The sequence below is a fragment of the Dryobates pubescens genome, chromosome 4, assembly GCF_014839835.1.
Source record: "Dryobates pubescens isolate bDryPub1 chromosome 4, bDryPub1.pri, whole genome shotgun sequence".
NCBI lineage: Eukaryota > Metazoa > Chordata > Aves > Piciformes > Picidae > Dryobates > Dryobates pubescens.
The window spans coordinates 9260018-9283190 of NC_071615.1; the positions used below are offsets into that span (position 1 = coordinate 9260018).

Sequence of the window (23173 nt, forward strand, 5' to 3'; positions counted from 1 at the left end):
GAAATAAAATCAGAATCAAGTACTGAAACTGGTCTCCTCAAAAAACCCCAAGTAAATATAGTATAAAAAGGAATCATGGGGGATTGGATGGAGAGTCCAGACTGGCAAGAGTCAACCCAAAGCAGCAAGATACAGCAGTTTCCAACAGCTGCTCAGCTGCCTCTTCACCCAGGTGAAGAGTAAGTAACAGTTTCTGATGGAGAAGTGTCTAAGATACTGAAGGTCAGTGCCTGCTACCACACTGGTGCTCAAGTACCAGGAAGGAAGCACTTTTTCCCCCCCCTCTACTTTGTCCAAACCTCACTCTGCTAGTCTAAGCAGTACCAATCGTTTGTATTTCCAAAGCAAACCCCTGGCTGACACAGCTAATCCTTCGTCAAATACCAAGCAAGACAGAACACAGCACCTTATCTTTCAAACAATTGTTTACTGCAAGTTGTTTGCAAATATTCATATAGTCATTACAAAAAATACCAAAGAAAATGTCAATCTATTCCATTTCAGAGAGTCATAATTTACAAAAAAATAAATAGCTTTACTCTAAAGAAGACAATTGTCCAGTATTAAGGTCAGCCATGTCATTGACAGAAGTCCACCTTCTCAGAGCACTGAGTATTTGGGCCCTTCTGACTGAAGTTTACCTTCCCTCCAGCATTTCCTTGAAAATAAGACTAATCAGAACATGATAAAAGTAACTTTTTTCTTCCCACAGAAAACTGAACATCCATCTTGCAAACGAGACTCCATTGCTAATTGCATTGTGAGACCCCTCTGACACACAGCTTTGAAACACAACTTTTTTAAACAACTGTAACAGAACAGCTTCCCACAAAGTCTGCCAACAGCAGCAGCATGAAGGGCATGGTTCTTGGGTATAAGGCTAATGGTCCTTGTGGCAGAGCTGTGATTAAAGCACAGACCTGCCAGAGCCTGGGGATTACAATCAATGTCACACCCAGCCTGCAACCACTGCTCGGGCATATCCTCACTTCCCAGCCAAAACCCCACAGGCATAACCAGGATGCACCACCCAAGTCAGAATTCCTGAGTGAACTGGGTGTGAGATCAGGTACCCCTGACTGCTGCACCAGTTTGGTTTTTTGGAGTGATTGTCATTCTAGACATGCTTAAATACTGCTTTGAAATTGGCTGTGCTTTTACACACCAGCACCACTGTCACACCGCAGTGAGCTTGCTGCTGTACGCTGTAAACACATGAAGCCTTGAGGACAACGTGTCAAAGCATTAACCATGTACAGGAGAACTTCTGGCACACAGCTTGTTGCACAACAAAAAAAAAAAATCTTTGGACTATATATGCCACAAATTGTCCCAAATGCATCCCACAACAGATGGCTCAAATGAGGAATCAGCAAACAAGCAACTAACTAACATTTGAGAAGTGGTTTAGACAACAAGGAAAAAAGAGGGGGCTTCAGAACACAAGAGCAGATGAAAGGAAAAAGCTCTTCTGACCTTCTCTGAAGAACCACACTGCCTTATATTTGAACGTAGAACAGGTTTCAGGCAAAAATGAAAAGTCTCTGGAGTGCTTTGCACAGTGTATGTGCTTCTCCTAAAGCAGGCTAAAATCAATACTAAGGAGAATAAAAGAAAAAGAATATTGCATTTTTTTGTTACTTCCATCACCATGCTCTGGATGATTCCACTGGGACTGGAACCAAACTGCAGGGCTCACACCAGCTCAGGGGAGGTTACAGTTCTCTGAATGTGTCAGCCCTCCCCTTCCCCACAGCAACTAACCAAGTTCAAGTGCTACGCCAAGCCTGAATCTTTGGCCATGCTATAGAAAATGCCTTTTTCCTGAAGTAGGTGGTCTGGGCTACCACACTCCACCACTTCTCCTCTGTCCAGGACTAACACTCTGTAAAACAAGGCAGAGAAAAACAAACATGTTACAAGATGCAGAAATCCAAGGCAGATGCACATAGACACTGACCATAGTGCAGCTGTTACATGCAAACAAAGGCAGCCCAAGGCCTGCATGAATGGCCAGAGGTTCTCAACTGTCCCTCCTAACACCACAGCAGACGATTTGCCTGTCTGCTCTGGTTTTTATGCAGCAAGTTTACCCAGGCACCTGCAGGCAGCCATGAGACTTTGAACTGTGCTCCAGATCAGATAAAAACTAGATGGGCAGCACTTGTTAAGGTCAGTGAGAGCCCCTAGAACCTTGCACAGTCTGCCAGAACCTTCCCGTAACACTGTACTGCACAATACAAATGCAGACATGGCTTATGCAAAGCAAAGGTGTCACTGGAATGAGGGAGTTTACAAAGCAAGCTACCACAGTCAGTAAATCCAGCTTAGAGTTCAAGCTCTGCCTCCAGGTACTTTCACTAACTGGCCAGATACTGCAGAGATGCTCAGTAAACCCTGGGCAGGGGCTGCTGCATGGAGACTGCCATGTCACACCACAACTGGGTGTTCCTCTGGTGGCAGCACTGCCGGAGCTGCACCTGGCACAGGTAACACTCCCATCTCTTATCTTTCACTACTGACAGAACAAAGAAAGGTCCTACCTAAGTACACAAAAACCTTGTCACAGGTCACTTTGCTCTCTGCTGTGCTGTGATAAAATGGACAAGAGAGCCTAAATGTGAAGTTATTAGACCAAAGTTTTGCCTTCAATCACACCTCGACAAGGCAGCTGAGGATGAGGGAGGCCCTGTAAACTATAACCAGAAGTGATGGAAAGAAGAACACTGAGTAAATGGCAGACAAGTGCAGAACCTGCCCTTTGATCCTTAGGCTGCCTGTGCCTAGTTTCAGGGTATGAGCCCCCTAAAGCTCTGATGCCTCTTCCAGCTGTGCCTAAATGAGGGAAAGATCCTGACCTGGCCTCCCTCCCCTTCCTGGTTTGCCTAGACAGAATGGCAGAAGAGCAGCACAACAGAGGGATCAGAGCTCCCCAGGCCAGGCAGAGCCATCACACACACACACATATCTCACCCATCAGAACAGAGATTCCAGAGAGATGGCTAAAACACCCCTGGCACACATTTAGCTAGCACAGGGATGCCCATTCCAGCAGAGCACAGTGCAGGTGCTGATCCACATCCCTTACCTTGTGTAGTCCATGATGGTGTTCAGCCGATGTGCTATCGTCAGTACAGTGCACTCCTCAAACTGAGACCTTATTGTTGACTGTATCAGCTGATCTGTTTCAAGATCAACAGCAGCTGTGGCTTCATCTAGAACCAGGATTTTGGACTTCCTGAGCAGAGCTCGTGCCAGGCACACCAGCTGGCGCTGTCCCACACTGCAGATGGGGTGGGAGGGTGGGGAAAGGAAGTCAGAACAAGTTTGCAGAATTCATTTTACAGCCCAGTAATTGCTTGCAAGAACTCATCTAAGCTACAGGTGCCAAAAAACAGCAAAATAGATAAGGTCACCCTTGCCACTTCACTGCAAAGCACCTAACAGCATGTGAAACTATATCCTCCTCACCATGAAGTCTTGGAAATGTAATCACATAAGAGTCTACAAATGGTTTCAGCTTAACTGCATCATGCTGACTCCCCAAGTCAGTGCAGTTTGAGGACTGGACTCTGAGCAGTTTTTACAGGCTGAACACAAATGCCTGTGGTGGTGCAAAAAACAAGCTGAGAGAAGTCACATCTGCTGGGCAGGAACCACGGCCAGCCCAGAGCATCCACTGCCACAGAAATTCTTTCCATGACTGCCCAAGCTGTCAAACCTCACAGCATTCCAAGTATTTCTTAAATTACTTAACATTTCCAAATCTGAGTTTAGAACATGTTGACTGTAACCCAGATGGTCGATTGCCTGGCCACATGTTAAGAATTCCCCAGCTCCCTCTCCAAAAGTCTCTCAGAGGACAGGAGTGGGTTAGCCCCACAGTGCTTCAGTGCTGCAGGCTCTAGCTGCACACTGTCCTAAGGGAGCTCTAAGGTTTCTGGAAGCAGCAAGTCCAGCTGCACACCCACCCCACTTCTCTAGTTCTTGTGGCAGTGTTCACCAGCATGGTTATCTGACCCACCTGAGGTTCTCTCCACCTTCAGCACACTCATGGTTAAGTTTATCAGGAAGGGAGGATACGAAGTTTTTCAGATGAGCCAATTCCAAAGACCTCCAAATGTCTTCATCAGAGTGTTGGTCAAAAGGATCAAGATTCATACGCAGAGAGCCAGAAAACAATATTGGATCCTAGTCACAGAAAGAGGTAAGGACAATGTACACAGAACATGGTAAGAGCTCCAAACTACCTCTTAGCTACAGAAAGGAAAAGATGCAGTTGCAAATAAGCTCATCTGCTGAACTCTGGAGTGAGACCTCACATTTTCCAGCAACAGCAAGATATTCTTCCTCACCCTTATTCCTCTTGGGAGCCTGACCTGTACCCTCTACAAACTCTGTCAACTCCAGACCTTTCTGTGAGTCAGTACTCATGAATCCAGAAGCAAGGGGCAGGAAGGCAGGAAAAGAAAAGAAAAACAAACCACAAAAACCCACCCACCACAACAAACCAACCAGAAAAACCCAGTCAAGTTTCTTTTTAGTTCCCAGCCAAGCTTCTGTCAGCAGAGGCAACTGAGACCAACTTTCCACTTCTTTGGAATTACACCATCCATAAAGACACCAAAAGTCTTCAGTGGCAGTATTCATTAAATGATGACAGGGAGAACACTATTTTGGAAATACTTTTGACCTCTTCATGTCAGGCTGATGCAAAGTAATCAAAAGGAGAAAGCAAAAGTCCTCCCCAGACTTCTAGAAGTGGTGGTGCACAAACCTCTTACCGTGTGCTCACTTGGTTGTGCCAGTGTGCTGCACTGGTGATTTACACAACCACATTTTGTGATCCTGCTTGGACTTAGCACAGGCAGGCAGTAAAGGTTACACAGCAAGAAAAAAACAACTTGTGCAAGTCCAGTGCTTGTAAAACTCTATTTCCAGATGGTTTGAACTATCAAACCCACAGCTGCTGGGCTGCTTCTCCTCTACTGGCCAGAAGAGCAAGGGTCCAAATTAACTAAGGGACCCAGCTGGGTGTTCATCTGAGATCAGTTCTCCCCACTCAGGCTCAGCTGTCTACAGCAATCAGCATGGGGTGCTGACAAAGCCCATGAGCCCAGAGGTTTTGCTTCCACACCACAACTCAGCATTTGTTATGAGTTCTGGTGATGGAAGAATTTGGCTCTTTTCTGCACATACCTGAGGGATGATGGTGATCTTGAATCTCAAGTCATGAAGCCCTATGTTTGCAATATTAACTCCATCGATAATAATTTCTCCTTCAGCTGCTTCATTAATACGAAACAAACCTAAAGTAAGTGAGGATTTTCCAGCTCCTGTTCTTCCAACTATCCCAATCTGTTGGGAAGAAACACAGGAGCAACTTATTCTGGGGAATAGTTAATGCATTTCCAAGCATCTACCTGAAGCTGACACGTTCACAAGGTTGTTACAGTTGTCATATTTGCTGGGTTATCAAGACCCCAAAACAGATAAATTGAGGCTGATCAAACAGGAAGAGAAATCAGTGGATTTGAAAAAAAAACCAAGAACTAAAGCAGTCAAAGTTGCAATTGAACCATCAAAGTTTCCATATTTCTAGAAGCACAGATAGAACTGGGCAGAGCAGGCCAAGGTTTCCTGCTTTGGCTGGTTCATGCCTCACAGTCATAATCACTGATTTGACATCTACCTTGTTGCAATCAATAGCAGAAGTACAGAAAAGCACTTGGCTTCATACTGAACATTTTGCTTCCCACTTAGACTGAAATCTTCACCCATTTGTTGTTTGTTTGTTTTTAATAACTAGAAAAGATTGCTGCTTCTGTTGGTTGATCATCTCTTGCCATCTGCCTTTTCTAACCACCACTCTGGAGGAAGTATTCTGCCCATAAATGTAGGTTATAAGAAATAATATTTCCTGGGAGGGGAAAGATGACAGCATAAATCTCATTTACTTATGGAACCAGACCAAGTGACACCTCATGAGCCCACCTGCAATGTATCTTCACCTCATGACACAGAACACAGCCTGAAAACAGTTAGATCCCACTGCATCTGCCAGTCACAGTAAGACTGATTCTACAGAGGTTTCTCTCATTCTTAAAGACCCAAGACACTACAGAACAGGGTTAAACCTCTCTTGGGCTTATGCATGCAGATTTATAAACAGCAACTCCACTACAAATTCAGGTTCATTACCTTCTCACCCCCACTGATGGTAACATTGATGTTTTTCAGAACCAAGTCCAAGTCTTCCCGGTAACGTAAACCATAGCCTCGGAACTCCACCTTCCCCTCCTCAGGCCAGGTGCTCGCTGGGGCTGTTTGTTCAATACTCCATTCAGCCTGGAAGAACCACACAGACAGGTCTGGATCTGACCCTATTTCCATCAGGCACAGGCTCAGAGGGCTCAAGCAAAGCAATTAAGGAAAGTTCTTGTTAAGTGTGTGATTTGCAAAAGGAACTGTGATGGTGATGGGGAGAAAGGAAAAGAGCTGTCCCAAGGCAAGAGGACATGTTACATGCAGCTAAGGGCTTTGCTACTCCATGTCCCACTTCCTGAATCAAATTTCCACTGCAGCACACATTGAGATAACCTTCTTGTACAGCCCCACCACAGCAAGGAAACTGTTGTGGAAGCCATGCATGCACCCAGAAGCAGTTTAAACTAAGACATAAACACTAAAATATTAACAAGCTGGCAAAGTAAACAGCTGCTGCCTCAGCCTCCCACAGAGAAAGAACACACTGCTAGTGCCAAACAGAAGGGCTTTGAACTGTATAAACACAGGTCTACTAGAACCCCAGGAAAAATCTAGGAAGACTCCTCATAAGGTTTGGCTGCAAAAATAGTCACTCAAACCAGGTTCAAGTGACAGGCATAGCAAAGAGAAGTCACAGCAACCTCTGTTTCATGGCCAAAAGGGGCACAGTTGCAGATGAAATGAGTTGCTAGTCAATTTGAACCAAAAGTAGTAAAACCTCTTTACTCCCCACACTGAGAAAAATGGTAAGCACATAAAAATGTAATGTGTAAGCACTTAGGAAACTAAAACATTTGTACAGCTCCAGTGCTTAACTCGGGCTGAAAGCTCATTTCTTAACCAAGACTGTAGATAGCAGCAGCTACAGCTCAAAAGCACCCCCAGGAACTGCCCACTAAGACAAAGCCTGTCCCCTGAGGGAGGACACCAACAGCACCAAGCTCTGCCTCACCCCTCAGCTCAGAGGACATGCTGAATGCACTCTAACCCATTCAGACAGGCTGTGGACAAGACCTGAGAAGAGGGCACAAACTCCTACAGGAGTGGTGGACAGCTCAGTGTACCTCCTTCTCCATTTCAGCATATTCTTTGACTCTTTCAACAGCAACAATGTTGGTCTCCAGCTCAGATGACATGCGAACAAGCCAGTTCAAGTAGGCTGTAATCTGCAAGAAGCAAGGAAATATAGAAGCAGTTTACACTAAATATCTTACCTGCAATAAAAACACTAGAACAACCACAGCACTCCATGGAATGCATAAACACAGACAGCACCTTGGCTAATCGGTGCTGGACAAGAGAAAAGTCCAGATGCCTTTAATATGCAGGGCATGAGCCAGCCACATCTCACACAGGCACGGAACTTCCCAGCATCTTTCCAGATGCTATTTGTAGTTATTCTTCTCTTCCTATGTTCCCCACATTAATTTTCCCTCCAAAGTCACAGCAAGATTCAGCCTCCCATGGAAAGGGAAAAATTACCTGCAGCGAGTAAGACACCGAGAGGCCAACCAGTCCTGCACTGAGCTTGCTGCGGGCAATGACTGCAAACAGTGCAGCAAAGAGGACAATGCAGTTCCCCACGTACTCCAGACGGACAGCCAGCCACCTGCAAGACAGACAAATGCAATGCACCTTTCTGGTCATTCACCCACAGAGAATTAAGAATATGGCCAACCAGTGTTCTGCCACAAATCTTGGTTTTTGAACAGGTTAGAAATATGGCATCTGCATACTGCCAGTGACACAGGGACTGCAAGGTATTAGAGGTTCTGCTCCAGCAGTAAGCAAAGCTGGGCTGCATTCGAAAATCAAACCACATTCCAGGCACACAAATTCCTGTCTTAGTTCAGAAGCCAGTTGTGGTTCATTGGGATGAGTCAAAACTCTTAAGAAAGTATTACTCAGAAGTAAGGCAGGAACTCTTAGAAAGGAAAGAAATTCAGAAGTGATCTTCCTGACAGAAGTTTAGGCAAAACATCTGCAAAACAAATCTCTCCACACAGGCTTCCCTACCCTGAACTATGCCGAGAGCTGTGATGGATGAGCGGCACAGGCAGGAAAACCACATCCTCCTACATAACTGCCCTGCAGTCTGTCAGCCCCATAGGTACCTGTTTGCAACAATGCTTGGATAATAAGCTTTCTGGTTTTCATCCACTTTCATGTCGTTCTGCTTTATGAAACGCTTCTGCTCCTGGAAGGCTCGGATGACACTGACTCCCAGAAGGGTCTCATTGAAGTGAGAATACACAGGAGAGCGACTGACGGACTCAAGGCGCTTGAGCTGGCGGGAAGTGGCCACATAAAACCTCTGCAAATGAGAGTATGAGAGTTATGGCAATGTCTAGACTGCATCTGAAAATGCACAGGGAACCATAAGAGCTCCCTGCCATTTGGGCTGCTAGTTACAGAGATTCACCTGGCATGCTGTAACCTGCCTACAACAACCAGTGCATACACACTGTGCTGTCTTTAAAAGGCTGCCATGCAAACCAGGGCATCCAATACTCATTTTCTCCTCTCTGCAAGGTTATTTCAACAGCGTAACACACATCACTGCCTTTAGGTTTTACTAATGGAGTTTGATAGATTCACTAATTCAGGAGTCAAAAGTCAAAACCTCCTCTCCCCTTACTGGACTTGTAAGAATAAAGCAAGAGTGAAGCAAGCACGCCCCTGCCTATGCAAGACAGGAGTGAAAGGCTGCCATCATTCCTCTTGCTCTGTAAACTATTCTAACATCACCTCAGCAGTGCACACAAACCCCTCTCAAGGCTGCTCTCTTGTTTGTGAGGGTTAACAAAAGCCCATTCCTTCTCCACAGTCATGCTGTGTGCCTCAAGTAACACAAAATTTCCCTCAACATCTAATGGCATTTTTATGAAGTCTGCTTAGGTATTAAGGGATTATAACCTGCACAGAAGGCATTCTGCACTTGATAACAGAAGGAAATGCTCTGCTAAGCCATGCCAAGCACAGTTAGTCAAGCGTGACTCAAGTCAAACACATTAAAAATCCATTCCAGTGCAAGGCCAGGAAAGAACTGTCTTAAATAACAGAGGATGAGTGACTGCTGGTCCCAAAGCCCCCCAGGTAAAATTCCCTACCTGGACAAACAAGTAGACAAGTCCCAGAGGTGGAATAATGACAGCAGCTATAGGTGTGGCCAGCAGAATGATGATACAAGCCCCAATCACATTAAATGTTGAGCCCATGAACATCTTAATGATTGGTGGAATGGTGGAGTCAATGGTATCTATCTCCTTAGAGAAACGGTTCACCAGATTTCCACTGGGGGTGCGTTCAAAGAAACTCATTGGGGACCTGAGGACATTGTGCAGCAGGTTGAGGTGCAGGTGTCGTGAAGCAAATATTCCCCCTATTGAGACAGCCATCGAGTAGCCAAAGACAGCAATACCTGGAAAAGAAGAGTTGTTTTTAACTGCTTCTACCTCTCACACAAAACATTTTCCTTCATTTCGCCACCAGCTAGCATTAGCACTTCTCTGGAGCAATAAACCTGAGAACTGGATTAAAAAATAATAGAAAGCAGTGGGGAGGGAAAAATAGAATGAAAAAAAAAACCCAACTCCTTTCTGCCATGGAATAAGATGGGTTTCCAATATGAAATTTTGTGTCATATTTTAGCACTTCCCTTGAGTAGAGACCACTGAATGATAAAGGTGCATTTAGTTTGTACAGAAAGCTTTTTGTGGCAGTTCTGAAGTGGGATACTTGGGGTGTTAAGTTTCATGGCAAAAAAAAACTTTCACCACAAAGACAAAACATAAAAAGCTACTGAGCTGGCCTCCCTATGGTGACACTGTTCAAGGCCAGGTTAGATGAGGCCTTGAGCAACCTGGTCCAGTGGGAGGTGTCCCTCCCCACAGCAGGGGGTTGGAACGGGGTGATTTTAGGGTCACTTCCAACCCAAACCAGTCTGTGACCCTCTGACCCTCAAACAATCCATCAACAGCCTACACAGCTGAGCTGGGACGTGGCTGCAAGAAAGGCAGTGCCTCCTGTGATAAACTGTCCCTGCCCCAGGTGCCACAGGGTGAGACATTTTTTCACCAACTGCTGGCTAATAAGCCCCTGCAAAAAACACTTCCATTCTTGTTTCATACAAAAAAAACCCCAAACCCTGCCCCCCTTCACTAACCAAATACTTTTATAGGCTGGTTTGCTTGCCTTTTGGGTAGAGTTCTTCTATTTCTACAAAAAGAAAAAGAAACCACCCTGAAATCCTTAGCAAACTGGTGCTGAGTGGGATGCAAGGTCACCAGGAGCATTAGAAACTTTCTGAACCCACTAATCTTAAAATAGACCAAGCAAACCTTGAGAAATTCCCAGTGCTCCATACACTCCCAGTCTGACATCTGTGTACTGCTGTGTCCCGTTGATAACAGGATCATCTGTCCACAAACTGAGCCAGTAGTTAGAAGCCAGGGAAGCCACATGATTACATATAAAGAGGAAAACGCTCAAGAACGAGATGAACAGTCCAATTGCTTTCATGTAGTCCCAGTACACTGTTGCCTTTACCTGAAGGCAGAAAAGAGGGAAAAAAAAAATATAAAAAGTAATGAATTTCACAGATTAAGTTTCAAACCCAGCAATTCCCTCCTCTTCAATCCCTATTTAAAGCCAGTGTCCCTGCAACAGGCCTCAAAACCACAAGAGTTGCACTCTAGAGAGCCACTGCTTGGGAACACAAGCATACTATGGAGACAAGCCAAACCCAACATTCCTCCAGGGCAGGCATACATCATCCTCCCCTTGTCCTCCAAGGAGAGGGATGGGTAGGGAGAGAGTTGCCTGACTAACAAAGACCACCAGCAGCAGAGCCCAAAACTTCACTGGGGAGTTCCAGCTTTTGGCTTCTCTTTTTACCACAAGATTGCACAACCTTTAATTAAACCCTTGCTCCACAGGGCTCACCTCCTATGATCTATCTTTAACCAGAGGATTCAGGCAACACTGCTAGGAGTTGTAACAGCCATTTTCCCAGGAACCCCACTTCCAGGTTTCTCAGAAAGCCCTGGGTATCCCAGGATTAGACACTTGTGTCTACAATGGAAACTTGGCTGAAATCCATCCGAGTCAACTCCGGCTCCTTTGCTTAAGGGCTGATTTCATTAGGTCACCTAATTTATCACAGCTTCTCTCCAAGGGATAGTTGCAAGGTCTTTCATTTCTTTGTTTAAACTTTGATGTGGTCAGGCCCATCACTTTAAACAAAGGCTTTGGTGTCAGCACCCTTTCTGCACACAAACCCGGGGCTCAGCTTGGGGAGCAGAAGGCACAGCAGCAGCTCCACGAAGTACTACACAACAAGCAGCAAGCCTGAGAATCCACTCAGACCTCTTTCAGCCCAATTACAGTGTTTGGAAGCTAGTTTCTTCTGAACCCAGTGGGAAGTGGGAACAGGAGACCTTACCCTCCCGGTCTTCGCAGTGTCAGCCTCTGTCAGTTTCCAGGAATTCTTTTCAGCAAGTGGCTTCTGGAGCTCTGCTGTGCTGCTCTGGTGCTGGGACTTCCCCGTGTCTCTGCTGTACGTTGAAGAGTTACTGAGCTGCCTGCTTGAAGACATTTATTTTTCAGTCTTAGCATGACAAAAGGCCAGGTGCTTACTTCATGAAGAGACATCAAGAGTGCGTGGCTCTGTATCCGTAACTTGTGTTATTCTGGCGATAATCCATCTCCTAACCAGCCATCACCATCAGGCCAATGGTTAGTAGTGCTTCCCTCCTCCCCTCAGTCCACTCCCAATCCTCCCTGCTGGCATTCGGTTCACAAGCACTCATCTCCAGATCCAAGTAACAGTGCAGCCAGCCAAAGGAGTCTTGGCTGAGCAATCAAGGAAAAGCGCTTGGTGATAACTAACATCAGCCTTTGCAAACTATCATATACAGTGCAACTGCTGGAGTGCAAAAAGGGTACCCACGATGGCATCAGTATGGGCAACTGCACTCCCAGGTACTCATTAGCTTCCAGAAATACAGAGCTCCCCAAGAACAGGACATAGACAAGGAGTCTGATTTTGGGAAGCCATAATCAGAGTGATTGCCTTTGGCTTCTCTCAAGCATAAAAGCAGCTGTACTGAGTCAGACTAAAGGTTCATCAAACACTGCATTCCATCTGAGAGCAGTCAGCTGCATAAGCCTTGGGAAACCATACAAAACCTGGACTAATCCATACTATACTTGCTACAACCCAACTGTTTCCTTCCAGGGAAAGAAGGGCAGCAGAGCTCTGTGTGCAGACATGCATGAGCAACAGCCTGCACCGGCAACTGAAGGAAGGTTGTAGTCTCAGAGGTTCATATGCCCAGCTGCTAGCAACTGGGGAGACTCAAATCCAGGGACACCTATCAGACAGCACCTGAGCCCAACTAGAGGAGGGATTCACCCTTGTTTGTACACACAAATTACATTCTCACTAGTGAACCTCCATCCTGCCCAGCCAGAGGTGGGAACAGGATGGGTTCATTTGGTGCTGTGTTTGTGTGCGAGCTCTAAGTGCCTGTGATTTGTATGGCTGCCACAGGTACCAAGTAACAAGAGAGAGAAAGAGAGACTACACCTGTGCATTGACTTTCCAGGGGCTTCATTCAGAAGGACTCCATTTTCTATAGGCTTTCCTTCTTTTCCAGATGGACTATTTGTATCTGGAAGGAGTGGAAAAGTAAACATGAGAAGAGTAAGCAAAAAGATCCAAAGGTTTCATTTCACTCCTAAATGCCAGGTGAAACCCTACTGTGCAAAAGAAGGAAGCAAGGAACACACACAAGCATTAACAGCTAAGTGACCAGGTGAACAGATTCATTTAGCTCCAGCTGAAACAGGACTGGCTGCCAAGATGGTGAACATTTATTTTTCTCCCACATGTAGATCAGTAATAATAATGTGATATAATTCTGAGGGCATACTGGCTATTAAAGCATGCAATACCAAGTCAAATTGTGACTCACTCTGTGGTAAAAAACCCAAACAATCCAACCAGTCCTTTTCAAACCACATCTTCTGCAGTTAATTCTAAATCATTTTCATTTCAGAACACAATGAGAACACATTCTAGTAAATGATGGAGGGAAGCAGGGCAAACAGAAGGCATCTGCTACTCACTTTGAGCCTTCCTGCACAACTGAGCAGGTAGCAACACACAGAAGCCTCGTGTTTGTAAGCAACTACAGGCATCAGGTTAATTTAGGCATTTCTCAAAAGCAGAAAGAAGTCTTTGTTATCCCACAGCTCACACAGGACAATTTGTCTAAAACACTTCACAAAACCTGTCAGCTTGAAGTATTAAGGTTTCTTCTGAGCAACTTCATTCAGTGTGCCATGAGTCAAACTTGTAGGTTCAAATTATGTCAGCCTTTTCCTAACACAAACCAAAGGACTGACTCCTCCAAAATTAACTGCATCTTTTCAAAAGGTACATGGGAAAACTGGTGTAGTTCCAGAGTCTGAAGAGTCATGTTTTTATACAGAAACAAAGAATATGCATAAACCAGGTCACAAACACTGCAGGCCCTGCTTGAACATAAATCTGTTCCCTCCTGCCTGCAACCTGAATGGGTCCATGACTCTGAGAACCCAAAGCTAAACTGTTCAGTGCAGTCAAGAAGCAGAAAAAAGGAAAATGTAACGAAACTGCTCAGTTATTTAGTTCTTACTTTTAAATGACAGCAAAGCAACAGGGACTGCTAGTTACTTGAAGCACTTGCAGCATTTCTTTTGAAGGGCTCCCATATGCAGACCAGCAAGCATTCCAGTGTCAGCTGCTTCAGAGCAGCACTGCAGTTCTAAACCCACACAGGCAAATAAACCATCCTGCCCCAGCAGCTCTCAAAGCTAGTTTCTGCTGTAGGCCACAAAGATTTCCTGCTTCTACTGCATTTGCCTTTTGAGAGCAAAGGAATGGTCCAGACTGATGCAGTAAATATGGTGTCTGCACCCAGAACACAGCTTCCTAATGAGGGCTCTCTGAACAGCATGGCCAGAAATGACAAAGGTGCCAAAACACTCAACACTTCTGAGGAGAGAAAAGACCTTTGGGGCTCAGTCCTGAACAGTGACTCTCAGGACACATATTTAAAGGTTATGTAAAGCTTCCTCATGGAAGTGTTTGAGATAAAGAACTGCTGCCAATGAGTTATCCACACACAAACTGTTGTGGCATCACACTGACAAGTATCATGCAAACCAAGCAGATACCTTCTATGATGCAGACAGAGTTCTTTTAACAAGGATTCAGTCTCTTGTAAGGGAGGTGCAACTGGTCATATTACTCCAACACAAGCACTGATATAAAGCCACACGGCCAAAAAGCAGTTACCTGTTTCCAGAAGCTGAATCGTTCCTTCTGAAGAAGGCTCTGAGTCTAGAAGCACAAGTGAGTGACTTTTTCCAGAACACACTCACTACTCTCAAACACAAACACATCCAACCAGCACAACCTAAACCACTGAACTCAAGGCAGGATGAAATTCACTGAAATGAATCTTTTTTTAACCCCAAGCCTCCTACACAAACAATGACAACCTCGAGGACAAAGAAACAATTCAAATCAGATGGCTGCAAGCAAACAATCAAGAAGTTTCCTTTGTTTCAAGATATGATTAATGAAAAGATATTTAAAAACCTCACTCTACAGGCAACCACCATGTGGATTTTCCCCAGTGGTGGTGATGAGGCCTTATCCAAGAACCTTAAGGTTAAAGCCACAAAGCACCATGCTTCCAGTGTGGCAGCTTCTGTTTGCATGGCTATTTCTCACATCTCACAGCTCTGCTATTCTGCCTGGCTTTAGTCATACAACCACAATGAGAGAAGGAAAGCTGTACTAGCACAGGTTTACTTAGTTCTACCTACTATATAGTCCCCAGCCATTACCCTGCATAGACAGATTAGTAAGAAATAGTGGGACACTTCACTCTTACAAGTATCTTGACACCCTAACAGCACTCATCCTGAAGCTGCCCTTTAGGGGAGAGGCTGCAAATTGCTTTTACTTTAGGAGAGAAAGAGTTGAATTTTGCTAGAGGTGAAATGAATTTAAGAGAAAGTCAGGTTATTTCCTGGCCTAAGCATGTGCTTCCTGAATTAACACTTAAGTTCTGACTCCACAACTCTTGAAAAAGAGCCTACACATCTCAATGTTTAACTCTTGCCTTCCAAGCTGGGGATGAGAAAGGCAGCAGATACAGCACACTGACAGCAAGTAACCCTCAGGATTCCCAGTGGAGGCAGTGAGGAGCAGACTCACAGCCAAACCTCACAGGCTGGGTAGGAGGAAAGGCTTTTTTGCCTTTGCAGAATCAGGTTGCATTCCAGGCAGCAAGCCCCCATCCCCACCTCTCCATATTGCTCCGGCTGAAGTGTGTTCAGGCTGCCAACACACAGCCTCCCTTTTCAAGGAGGTGTGGAGATCTCCTCCAGCTAGCTCAGGCTGACTCCCACCACAATTTACTCCATGTTTATCCAAGAACCTGTGATTTTTAATAACATTTGGTGGGCTTCCACACATCTGATACATATTGGTGTTATCCCTGTGAATCAAAAAAATAATGCCCCTGTTTTTTACTTCCCCCCTCCCCGCCCAGAAGATTACTGGACCCAAACTGAGAAACAAACTAGCTGCAAACAGACCAACCCTCTCCCAGTCACCAGGGGCATGCAGTTACCAGACAGCTGCAGAGCAGTATGGCAGAAGGTCATACAAAGCTAAATATGGCACCATTTCCTTTTCATCTGTAACTGGCACCTGAGGAGTAGACTAAAACATGTGTCTGCTTTTCCTCTAGGGAACAGGTGAGAATCAAGGCTTTCCCAAATGGAAGGAGAGAAGTGGCCTCAATCCCTTCCTGGTTGTGCAGAGCCTTCAGAACCCTTACTACCAGACAGCCCTCGAGCACAGGCCAATGTTTTAAGGCCAGTCAGCACAGTGCTAACACCCCTCACACTCTTCAGCATGAGCAGAGGGAGTGGTGTAAGCAAACCACCACACGTAAGTCACTGAAGACAACAGGTTGGAGGCAAGAGACTTTTATCAAGTCTCCTTTATCAAAATTCAATACTGCAACCATCTGCAGGTAATAAAATGAAAAAAAGCATCTGAAGCATGAAGCATGTTCCTATGTCACTGCAGCTCTGCAGCTGTCTTGTAAAGCAGAAGGAAGTGTCAGGGACTCTTCAGCTGCTTCTTCCTCCCCCCAGTCCCCAAAGGACTTCTGCTCATAAAGACAACATACCCTAATAAGCACAGTCAGGGTGTAAACACCCCAGCCAGCCTTCACTTGATCTCATAACCATCTGAATTTTGCTCTGAGTGAGAGGAATTCTACTGTGATCTGCTCCACCTTTTCCTATGTTTTAAGAAAGAATGTGCATTTTATCTCACAATCTTCAATGCCCTCAAGAAATAAGCACCTCCACCTGAAAGGACCTCTCAAAAAATAGTAAATTCTTAACTTTCCTTCTACTAGTAGCATTTGGCCTTCAATGTGACTGCCTTAACATGCCATACATCAGCTTATCCCAAGAGAATTCCTGTGTGAGCTTACCGCTGCTTTCTGTGCTTTGGTCAGCATTAGCATATGTACGGAGAAACTCAGCAAAAGCCCCATCCTGCTTCAGCAGCTCCTGGTAGGATCCCATCTCAGAGATTTCTCCATCTGACATGACCAGAATTGTATCTGTTTGAGGGAGGTAGTTGATTGCATGGGTCACCAAAACCCGTGTCTGAAGAGCAACAAAAAAGGAAGAAAATACAAATTGTAACACCTGAAATGAGTAAATACTACGCTGCAGCTACTGCTCCTGCTCCAGTCCCGTAATAACTATGGGCAGCCATGCAAGATTTTTAAGGGGAAATAGTGTCCTTGTCTTGATTTTTTCCATTAAAGAATTCTACATTCACATTTCCACAGAACTCAGTGGTTTACAAAAGACTTCTACAAGCCTCAGAAGGATCCTTTCATTTCTCAGACGTTTGAAACAAAAGTCTAAATAGGCAACATGATGGTGGGATCATTTGAATCCAGCAAGGAAAACCAATCATTCTCTAGAGACACCTATTTCCTCAGGACATACTTTATTTTTCAGGATTCCCTTTGGTCCAATAACTTTTTCAAAAATATGTTTCCCAACATGAGCATCAACAGCTGACAGAGGATCATCAAACAGGTAGACATCTGCATTGCAGTAAACCGCCCGAGCTAGGCTGACTCGCTGCTTCTGCCCTCCAGACAAATTCACACCCTGGGGAGACAAGAAAAGAAGGATCCTTTACTTACAGTGGCAGATAGATGTCTTGCTTCAGTCTGTGAAGGACATAAATCATTGTTGGTTTATGCAAATCAGAGAAATTACAGCACTGTAGGAAACAGATCTCTATCGCAAATAATTTCACTACAGCATAAGCAATCACAGCCAAAATCTTCTTGCAAGGGAGCACCTGCATTAATTTTTTTTATGAGCAGCCCTTCACTGACAGGGAGAAAAGTGTTTGGTAGCCTTATAAGGCAATTAACCCAAACCAGCCCACTTGGCTCTGGACAGTCAGAAGCTACCTTCCTCCTCAGCTGTATTCCTGCAGCACTGCCACAGTTAATTTAAACAAACCCAACTCACACACTACAATTCGGTTGGCTTACTGACCTGGAAGGAAGATAAAGCTTCATCCTTTACTGAATCTGGGGATGTCAGGTGGCAGCTGTAACCCACCTGTAACTGGCCTGCAGGCAAAGCACGTATTCCTACATACCCCATCTTCTGGACAACACTAGCTAAGCAGAACACCAAGCAGGTAACATGCACATACTCTGCTGTGTCCCTTAACCATGTGGTTAAGGGACTCTTGGTCGTGCTCCCATAGCAGAGCACCAGAACATCTGTGCAAGTTCCTAAATCCCACACCACACATACTTTTGCAGTTAAGGGTCTATTTGGGAGAGTTTGCCTGTTGGGAGTTGGGGGAGTTTGGGAGGCTGGTGAGTGAGTTTGAGAGCTTGTTTTAAATGAAGCTGAGATGCTCAGAACATTCTTCTCTTCCTGATTCTACAACTTTTTCTACTCTATGACCATGGCAACTTAAGAGACAATGAAAACTTGCCATTGCAAAGTGGTTTCACATTTTTAATTGAGGAGAGGTCTCTTGCTTTTTGAGGCTTAAAGACATGGAAAGCACACTGTTCAGATTTATGTCAGAAGCTTTCCACTACCAGTGTTTTAAATTCAGTACAACTTTAAGATGAACTAGAAGAGAAGTCATGCAGCTTAACCAAAGGAAGCAGCACTGTCATGGCAGAATAGCTATTGAAATACCTTCTCTCCTATTTCTGTTTTGTCTCCAGAAGGAAGAATCTCTATATCAGGCAGCAGGGCACAAGCCTCAATCACACGCTTGTACCGGCTCTCATTCATCTCCCTTCCAAAGATGATGTTATCTTCCAGGGTGGCATTCTGGACCCAGGCTTGCTGAGGAACATAGGCTACTGAGCCCTGCAAGGAAAAGAAAGTCCCTTATTCAGAACTGCACACAAGGTCAAAGCACAGCAGGCTCTGCAAGGCAGGCAATGCCTATCACCACACAAACAGCCTGCGGTCATTTCAAAACTGCACAGAGTTCTTGGGCTCCTGCCTCCTCCAAACTTTTATTTTGATAATCCTTTCTACAGTGAATGCAACAAAGTGTCTCGATGGAAAATGAAAGACTTCAAAGAAAATAGGATTCTCTAACATAAACTTGGAGGAAACCTTTGTTTAGAGAATGTTTGCACAATTAACTGAATGTCAAAAGTCATTAGCTGTAATTTATGTTCCGCATAAAACAATCGAATCTGGAATGCAAGTGTTTAACAAATGCAGCTCTGCCAGATTTCTGCAGAAGGTAAGGGAAGCAGTTCTTATGTAAAAATCACTTCAAAGAAAGACTGAGCTGCTGCAAAGTATTTTGCTTTGAAGATTAGCTCTGCCTTCTCACAAATAATCAGTGATTCAGATCTCACCTACTTTATTTTTTCCAGAACAATTTTGGAGGTGACCCAAAGTGCCTTCTTTTAAATGCAACACAGTTGTTTTGCTCTTAACATAATTCTCTTTCCATGCATTAAAGCAGCAGCAAAACTCAAGAAAAGGACTACTACTTCCTTCCAGGTTACTTTTCCTGTGTGAGCTTTGTGCAACTCTGATATCTAGCAAAGTACAAAACACAACAGCAGATTTCCCATGTTTGGCTGTTTGGGTGTAGCCTCTCTCCTTGTAACTCTCTGATGTCTAAGTATGAACCAACACTGCTGCTCTTCAGGCTGAAGTATGTATAATAGGGTCTTTCTACCTCATACCTGACTGCCAACAAGATTCACCAGAATCTCAAACACCTTTGAGACCTCCATTACTCTATTCAGCTAAATCTGAAACCAACATATTTTGAAGCTGTGGGGTCAAGGCTTAGCAGGCAGTTACACAGAGCACAGGCTAATGCATATACATGGCATGTCAGGAAATCAGCCTTTCCAAGAACTGTAGATTTTAGCCTCTTTCTTCCCCTTGTCTCATCATTAGGAAACCTAGAATCTGGCAATACCCACAAACAGAGAAACAATTCTTCAGACTTCATACCTTGACAACCACACAGCCTTCCCTTTTGTCCATCTCCCCCAGTAAAGCAGACAACAATGAAGACTTTCCACAGCCAACCTGACCAACAACAGCTACCAAGGAGCCTTCAGGAACAGTGAAATTAATGCTGAAATAAAGCATACATAATTCAGCCTTGCTTGCTGGTACATCCCAGTAGTTAAACAGTCAGTTGAACAGCTGATAGAAAGCCAGGTGCCATGTGAACACCTGCTGCAAATGCTAGCTCAAACAGGTAAAAATCTCTGGGCTGTAAATGCAAACCTCTCATTCAGAAAGCACCCAGCTCTTCTTATACTTAGGACACAGCTTCTTAATGTGTAGTTAGTCAAACGGGGAAGAAAAATGAAAATAAAACCAACTGTGGCACAGCCTGGGCAGTATTTCTCTCACAGGTTCTGTGAATACAAATGTAAGTACCAATGGATGCTTCCCAAAGAGCATCCTTGTCCTTAAGAACATGCAAGGCCCAAGAATGACCAGCTAAAATTAAGGAAGGGCACAAGGCACAGAGAAGACTCAAGCTTGTAGCTGCACCATCCCAGTTACTTTGTTAGTCTATGATGTTCTTCACTGGTTTTCTCCAGCACATCAATCAAGGATGGGTGCAGTTCAGCAAGAAGGTTTTCAAAAGGAAGAACCTGAGGATGCTGCAGCATGAGGGACATGGGATAAATCCCAGAGGCTAATCTGGCTGCACCTCTAGATGGAGCTCATCCCATCTGCAGCACACAGCAAGAGCTGCTAAGCTCTCAGGGCTTTCTTTCATCCCTTTATTCCTTTTGCTACTCCCCTTTATGCATTCCATACAAAAAACATACTTTGTAAATTCCTCCAGCTCATGAAGCCCCTAATTTAAAAATAATTATACACAGAGAGAAGTATTATTTGTTCTCCTATTTCTTCAAGGCAACTAATTCTTCTGAATATAGATTTTCATAATACCAGTATTTATAACCAGAGAGATTATGAAGCAGAAAGAAGGCTGCCAATTCTTACCTGTTCAGTGAAGGAGGATCATTTTTGGACCAGCTAAATGTTGCATTCTTTACAACAATGCATCCTTCAGCTGCCAAACAGAAAACTTATCTTTATAAACATGTCAGGGAAAGGAGCTAAATTGCATGCTCTGGATCAGAGAAGTCCATCTAAGCACAGAGCCAGAAGTATAAAGCTGTTTTTCCAGCAGAACCACCACCCACTGCTTTCCAAAAGCTTAGGTTCTGCTTTTATTAGATCTACCAAGACAGCAGAGGTTCCAGGGTTACATTCTTTCCAGCAATCAGGAGGTAGATGTCAAGGATACAAAGATCCTGACTTACTCAGCTGCATCCTCCTCTGTCCAGCAACTCCACTGGGGCACAGCAAAATCAGTGCAAGAAGCCAGCAGCCTCAGTCTGCCTTGTGCTTCAATGGAAGCATCAGCTAGACTATCAGCTCCATGTGTGTTACAACAAGAATGACAGAACATCATAAATCTAACTACCAAATAAACTAACTTTAACCAAAAACACTGCATGGCCCCAGCATCTGTAGATTTCTGCAGCAACAGTCCAAAATATATCACTCCTAATTCCATCAACCATGCTGCAAAAACTTAGCCTAGGCAAACAGCGTGCAAGTGCAACCCATCATGGACAACACAGAAAAGCCACACCAAAAACACACACCCTCCACAAACCAACCAACCCAGCCCCAAATCCCACACTACATGGATTTGTAAGTAAGGTTATTAGCTGAGAAAGGGAAAAGAAGATGGAGAGAGAAAAAAAAAATGCAACAAGTGATTGCTAACCACATGAGATGGAGCCATGGGGATTTCACTGGCTTTGTGAAAGGGAAACTAGAAAAGTCATTCAGAAATGACTGACCTAGTTGAAGTCAACTTTTATCATGCAAGAAAAAGGCTATTTGTTTATCAGTAAGTCTACCTTCATGCTGATCTGTCTCCTAAAGAGCTCCATATAACCAGACCAGCAACAGTGCACACGGCAGTGATGCTCTCAGCACAAAACAAAGTCAAGGCCTTTGCCAGAGATGGGTCTTCTCCTTTCTCCTTCAAGAGTGCTGCAGTGTTACATGACTGTTCTCATAGATGCTGAGCTTTGGCACAGCATTAATTAGCATTCTGTTAACTGCCTCCAAATGACTACACTTAAACCAGTCTAACAAGACATTTTTCTAAGTGCCCATTGTGTCTGGATGTAATCACACTTATAGTTTGGACAAAGGAGCTAGGGAAAAGAAAGAAACTGCTTGAGGAGCTGTTACCAACCACATAGCTTTTATTGTACAAGTGAAAGCCTTCTCTGCCACCCAGCCATAACCTTCCAGTGAAATAAAGCAAATGAAGTAAATGTTGCAGAACAGAAAAGAAACACTGCAAAGCCAAACAAAACCTGAACACACTGATGTTCAACAGGACAGGAAACTCACCTTCTGTGATGGAACTTCTAATTATACTGTCTGGATCTAACTCCTCATGAGACAGGAACACCCTAAGGCGCTTCAAGGAGACACTGGCCTGCATGAGAAAGGGATAGAAAATGATCTTACATTGCTCAGTACATTGAAGAGCTCATTGTTTCATATTGTAATCCCCCTTAACTCTACTGCATAGCTTCTTGGACAGACAAACTCACACTTCCCAAACCACAAGGAATGTGGTTGATTTCAGGAACACCACCACCATAACTGGAGCTTATAGTTTTACTTGCACAACACTTTACACAGAGGAAATGCAAAGCTCCCTTTCTGAGGTGGCTGAATTTCACCAGTGCACATTCTCTTAAGCACAGAAATTTAATCTTTCCACCCCATGGCTCCTTCTGCACAGAAACACCTGTTAATGACTGAAGTCTTACTTCCACTATGCTGCTGATAACCATAGGAAGCATGTTCAATGGAAACCTGAGGATGTTGAACAATGCTAGGGAAACAAATGCCTTCTGAGCATCCAAGATGTTCTTCTTGTCTATTGTTACATAGACAGCAAATGTGGACAAGGCAACCTGAAACAAAGTGGAAAAATTACCGAGTTAGAATAATGTTTTTTAAAGGCACAAATTCAGGAGTCACACAGTCTGACAACTGCAATCAGAGGGCTACATATCAGACAGTAACATTCTGGTAACTTCCTTGTTCCTTTTGCCTTTCACAAAATTAATATTTCATTTAAATCCATTGCTGTAAAAAGAAGTTGATGGCTCCTCTTGGAAAGATGTCAAGTGCTCACTTTCTTCACACAGCAAGGCTGAAA

At 44.3% G+C, this 23173-nt stretch overlaps 1 protein-coding gene across 1 annotated transcript in view; it reads right to left on the reverse strand.

The window, feature by feature from the left end:
• Positions 1–731: 731 nt before the first annotated feature.
• The window catches only part of LOC104299414 (multidrug resistance-associated protein 1), a 51632-nt gene continuing 29190 nt past the window's right edge, over positions 732–23173 (reverse strand). The window contains exons 13-32 of the mRNA XM_054180433.1: positions 22779–22925; positions 22351–22438; positions 20914–20983; positions 19897–20023; positions 18601–18777; positions 17368–17535; positions 16839–17016; positions 14612–14656; positions 12857–12941; positions 11711–11849; positions 10608–10815; positions 9378–9688; positions 8382–8581; positions 7750–7876; positions 7332–7433; positions 6202–6348; positions 5200–5358; positions 4025–4191; positions 3089–3283; positions 732–1885 (exon numbers count right to left, since the gene is read on the reverse strand). Coding sequence (XP_054036408.1) covers positions 1777–1885; positions 3089–3283; positions 4025–4191; positions 5200–5358; positions 6202–6348; positions 7332–7433; positions 7750–7876; positions 8382–8581; positions 9378–9688; positions 10608–10815; positions 11711–11849; positions 12857–12941; positions 14612–14656; positions 16839–17016; positions 17368–17535; positions 18601–18777; positions 19897–20023; positions 20914–20983; positions 22351–22438; positions 22779–22925 — 2949 coding nt within the window. The 3' untranslated portion in view covers positions 732–1776. The remainder of the gene's footprint in view (positions 1886–3088; positions 3284–4024; positions 4192–5199; positions 5359–6201; positions 6349–7331; positions 7434–7749; positions 7877–8381; positions 8582–9377; positions 9689–10607; positions 10816–11710; positions 11850–12856; positions 12942–14611; positions 14657–16838; positions 17017–17367; positions 17536–18600; positions 18778–19896; positions 20024–20913; positions 20984–22350; positions 22439–22778; positions 22926–23173) is intronic.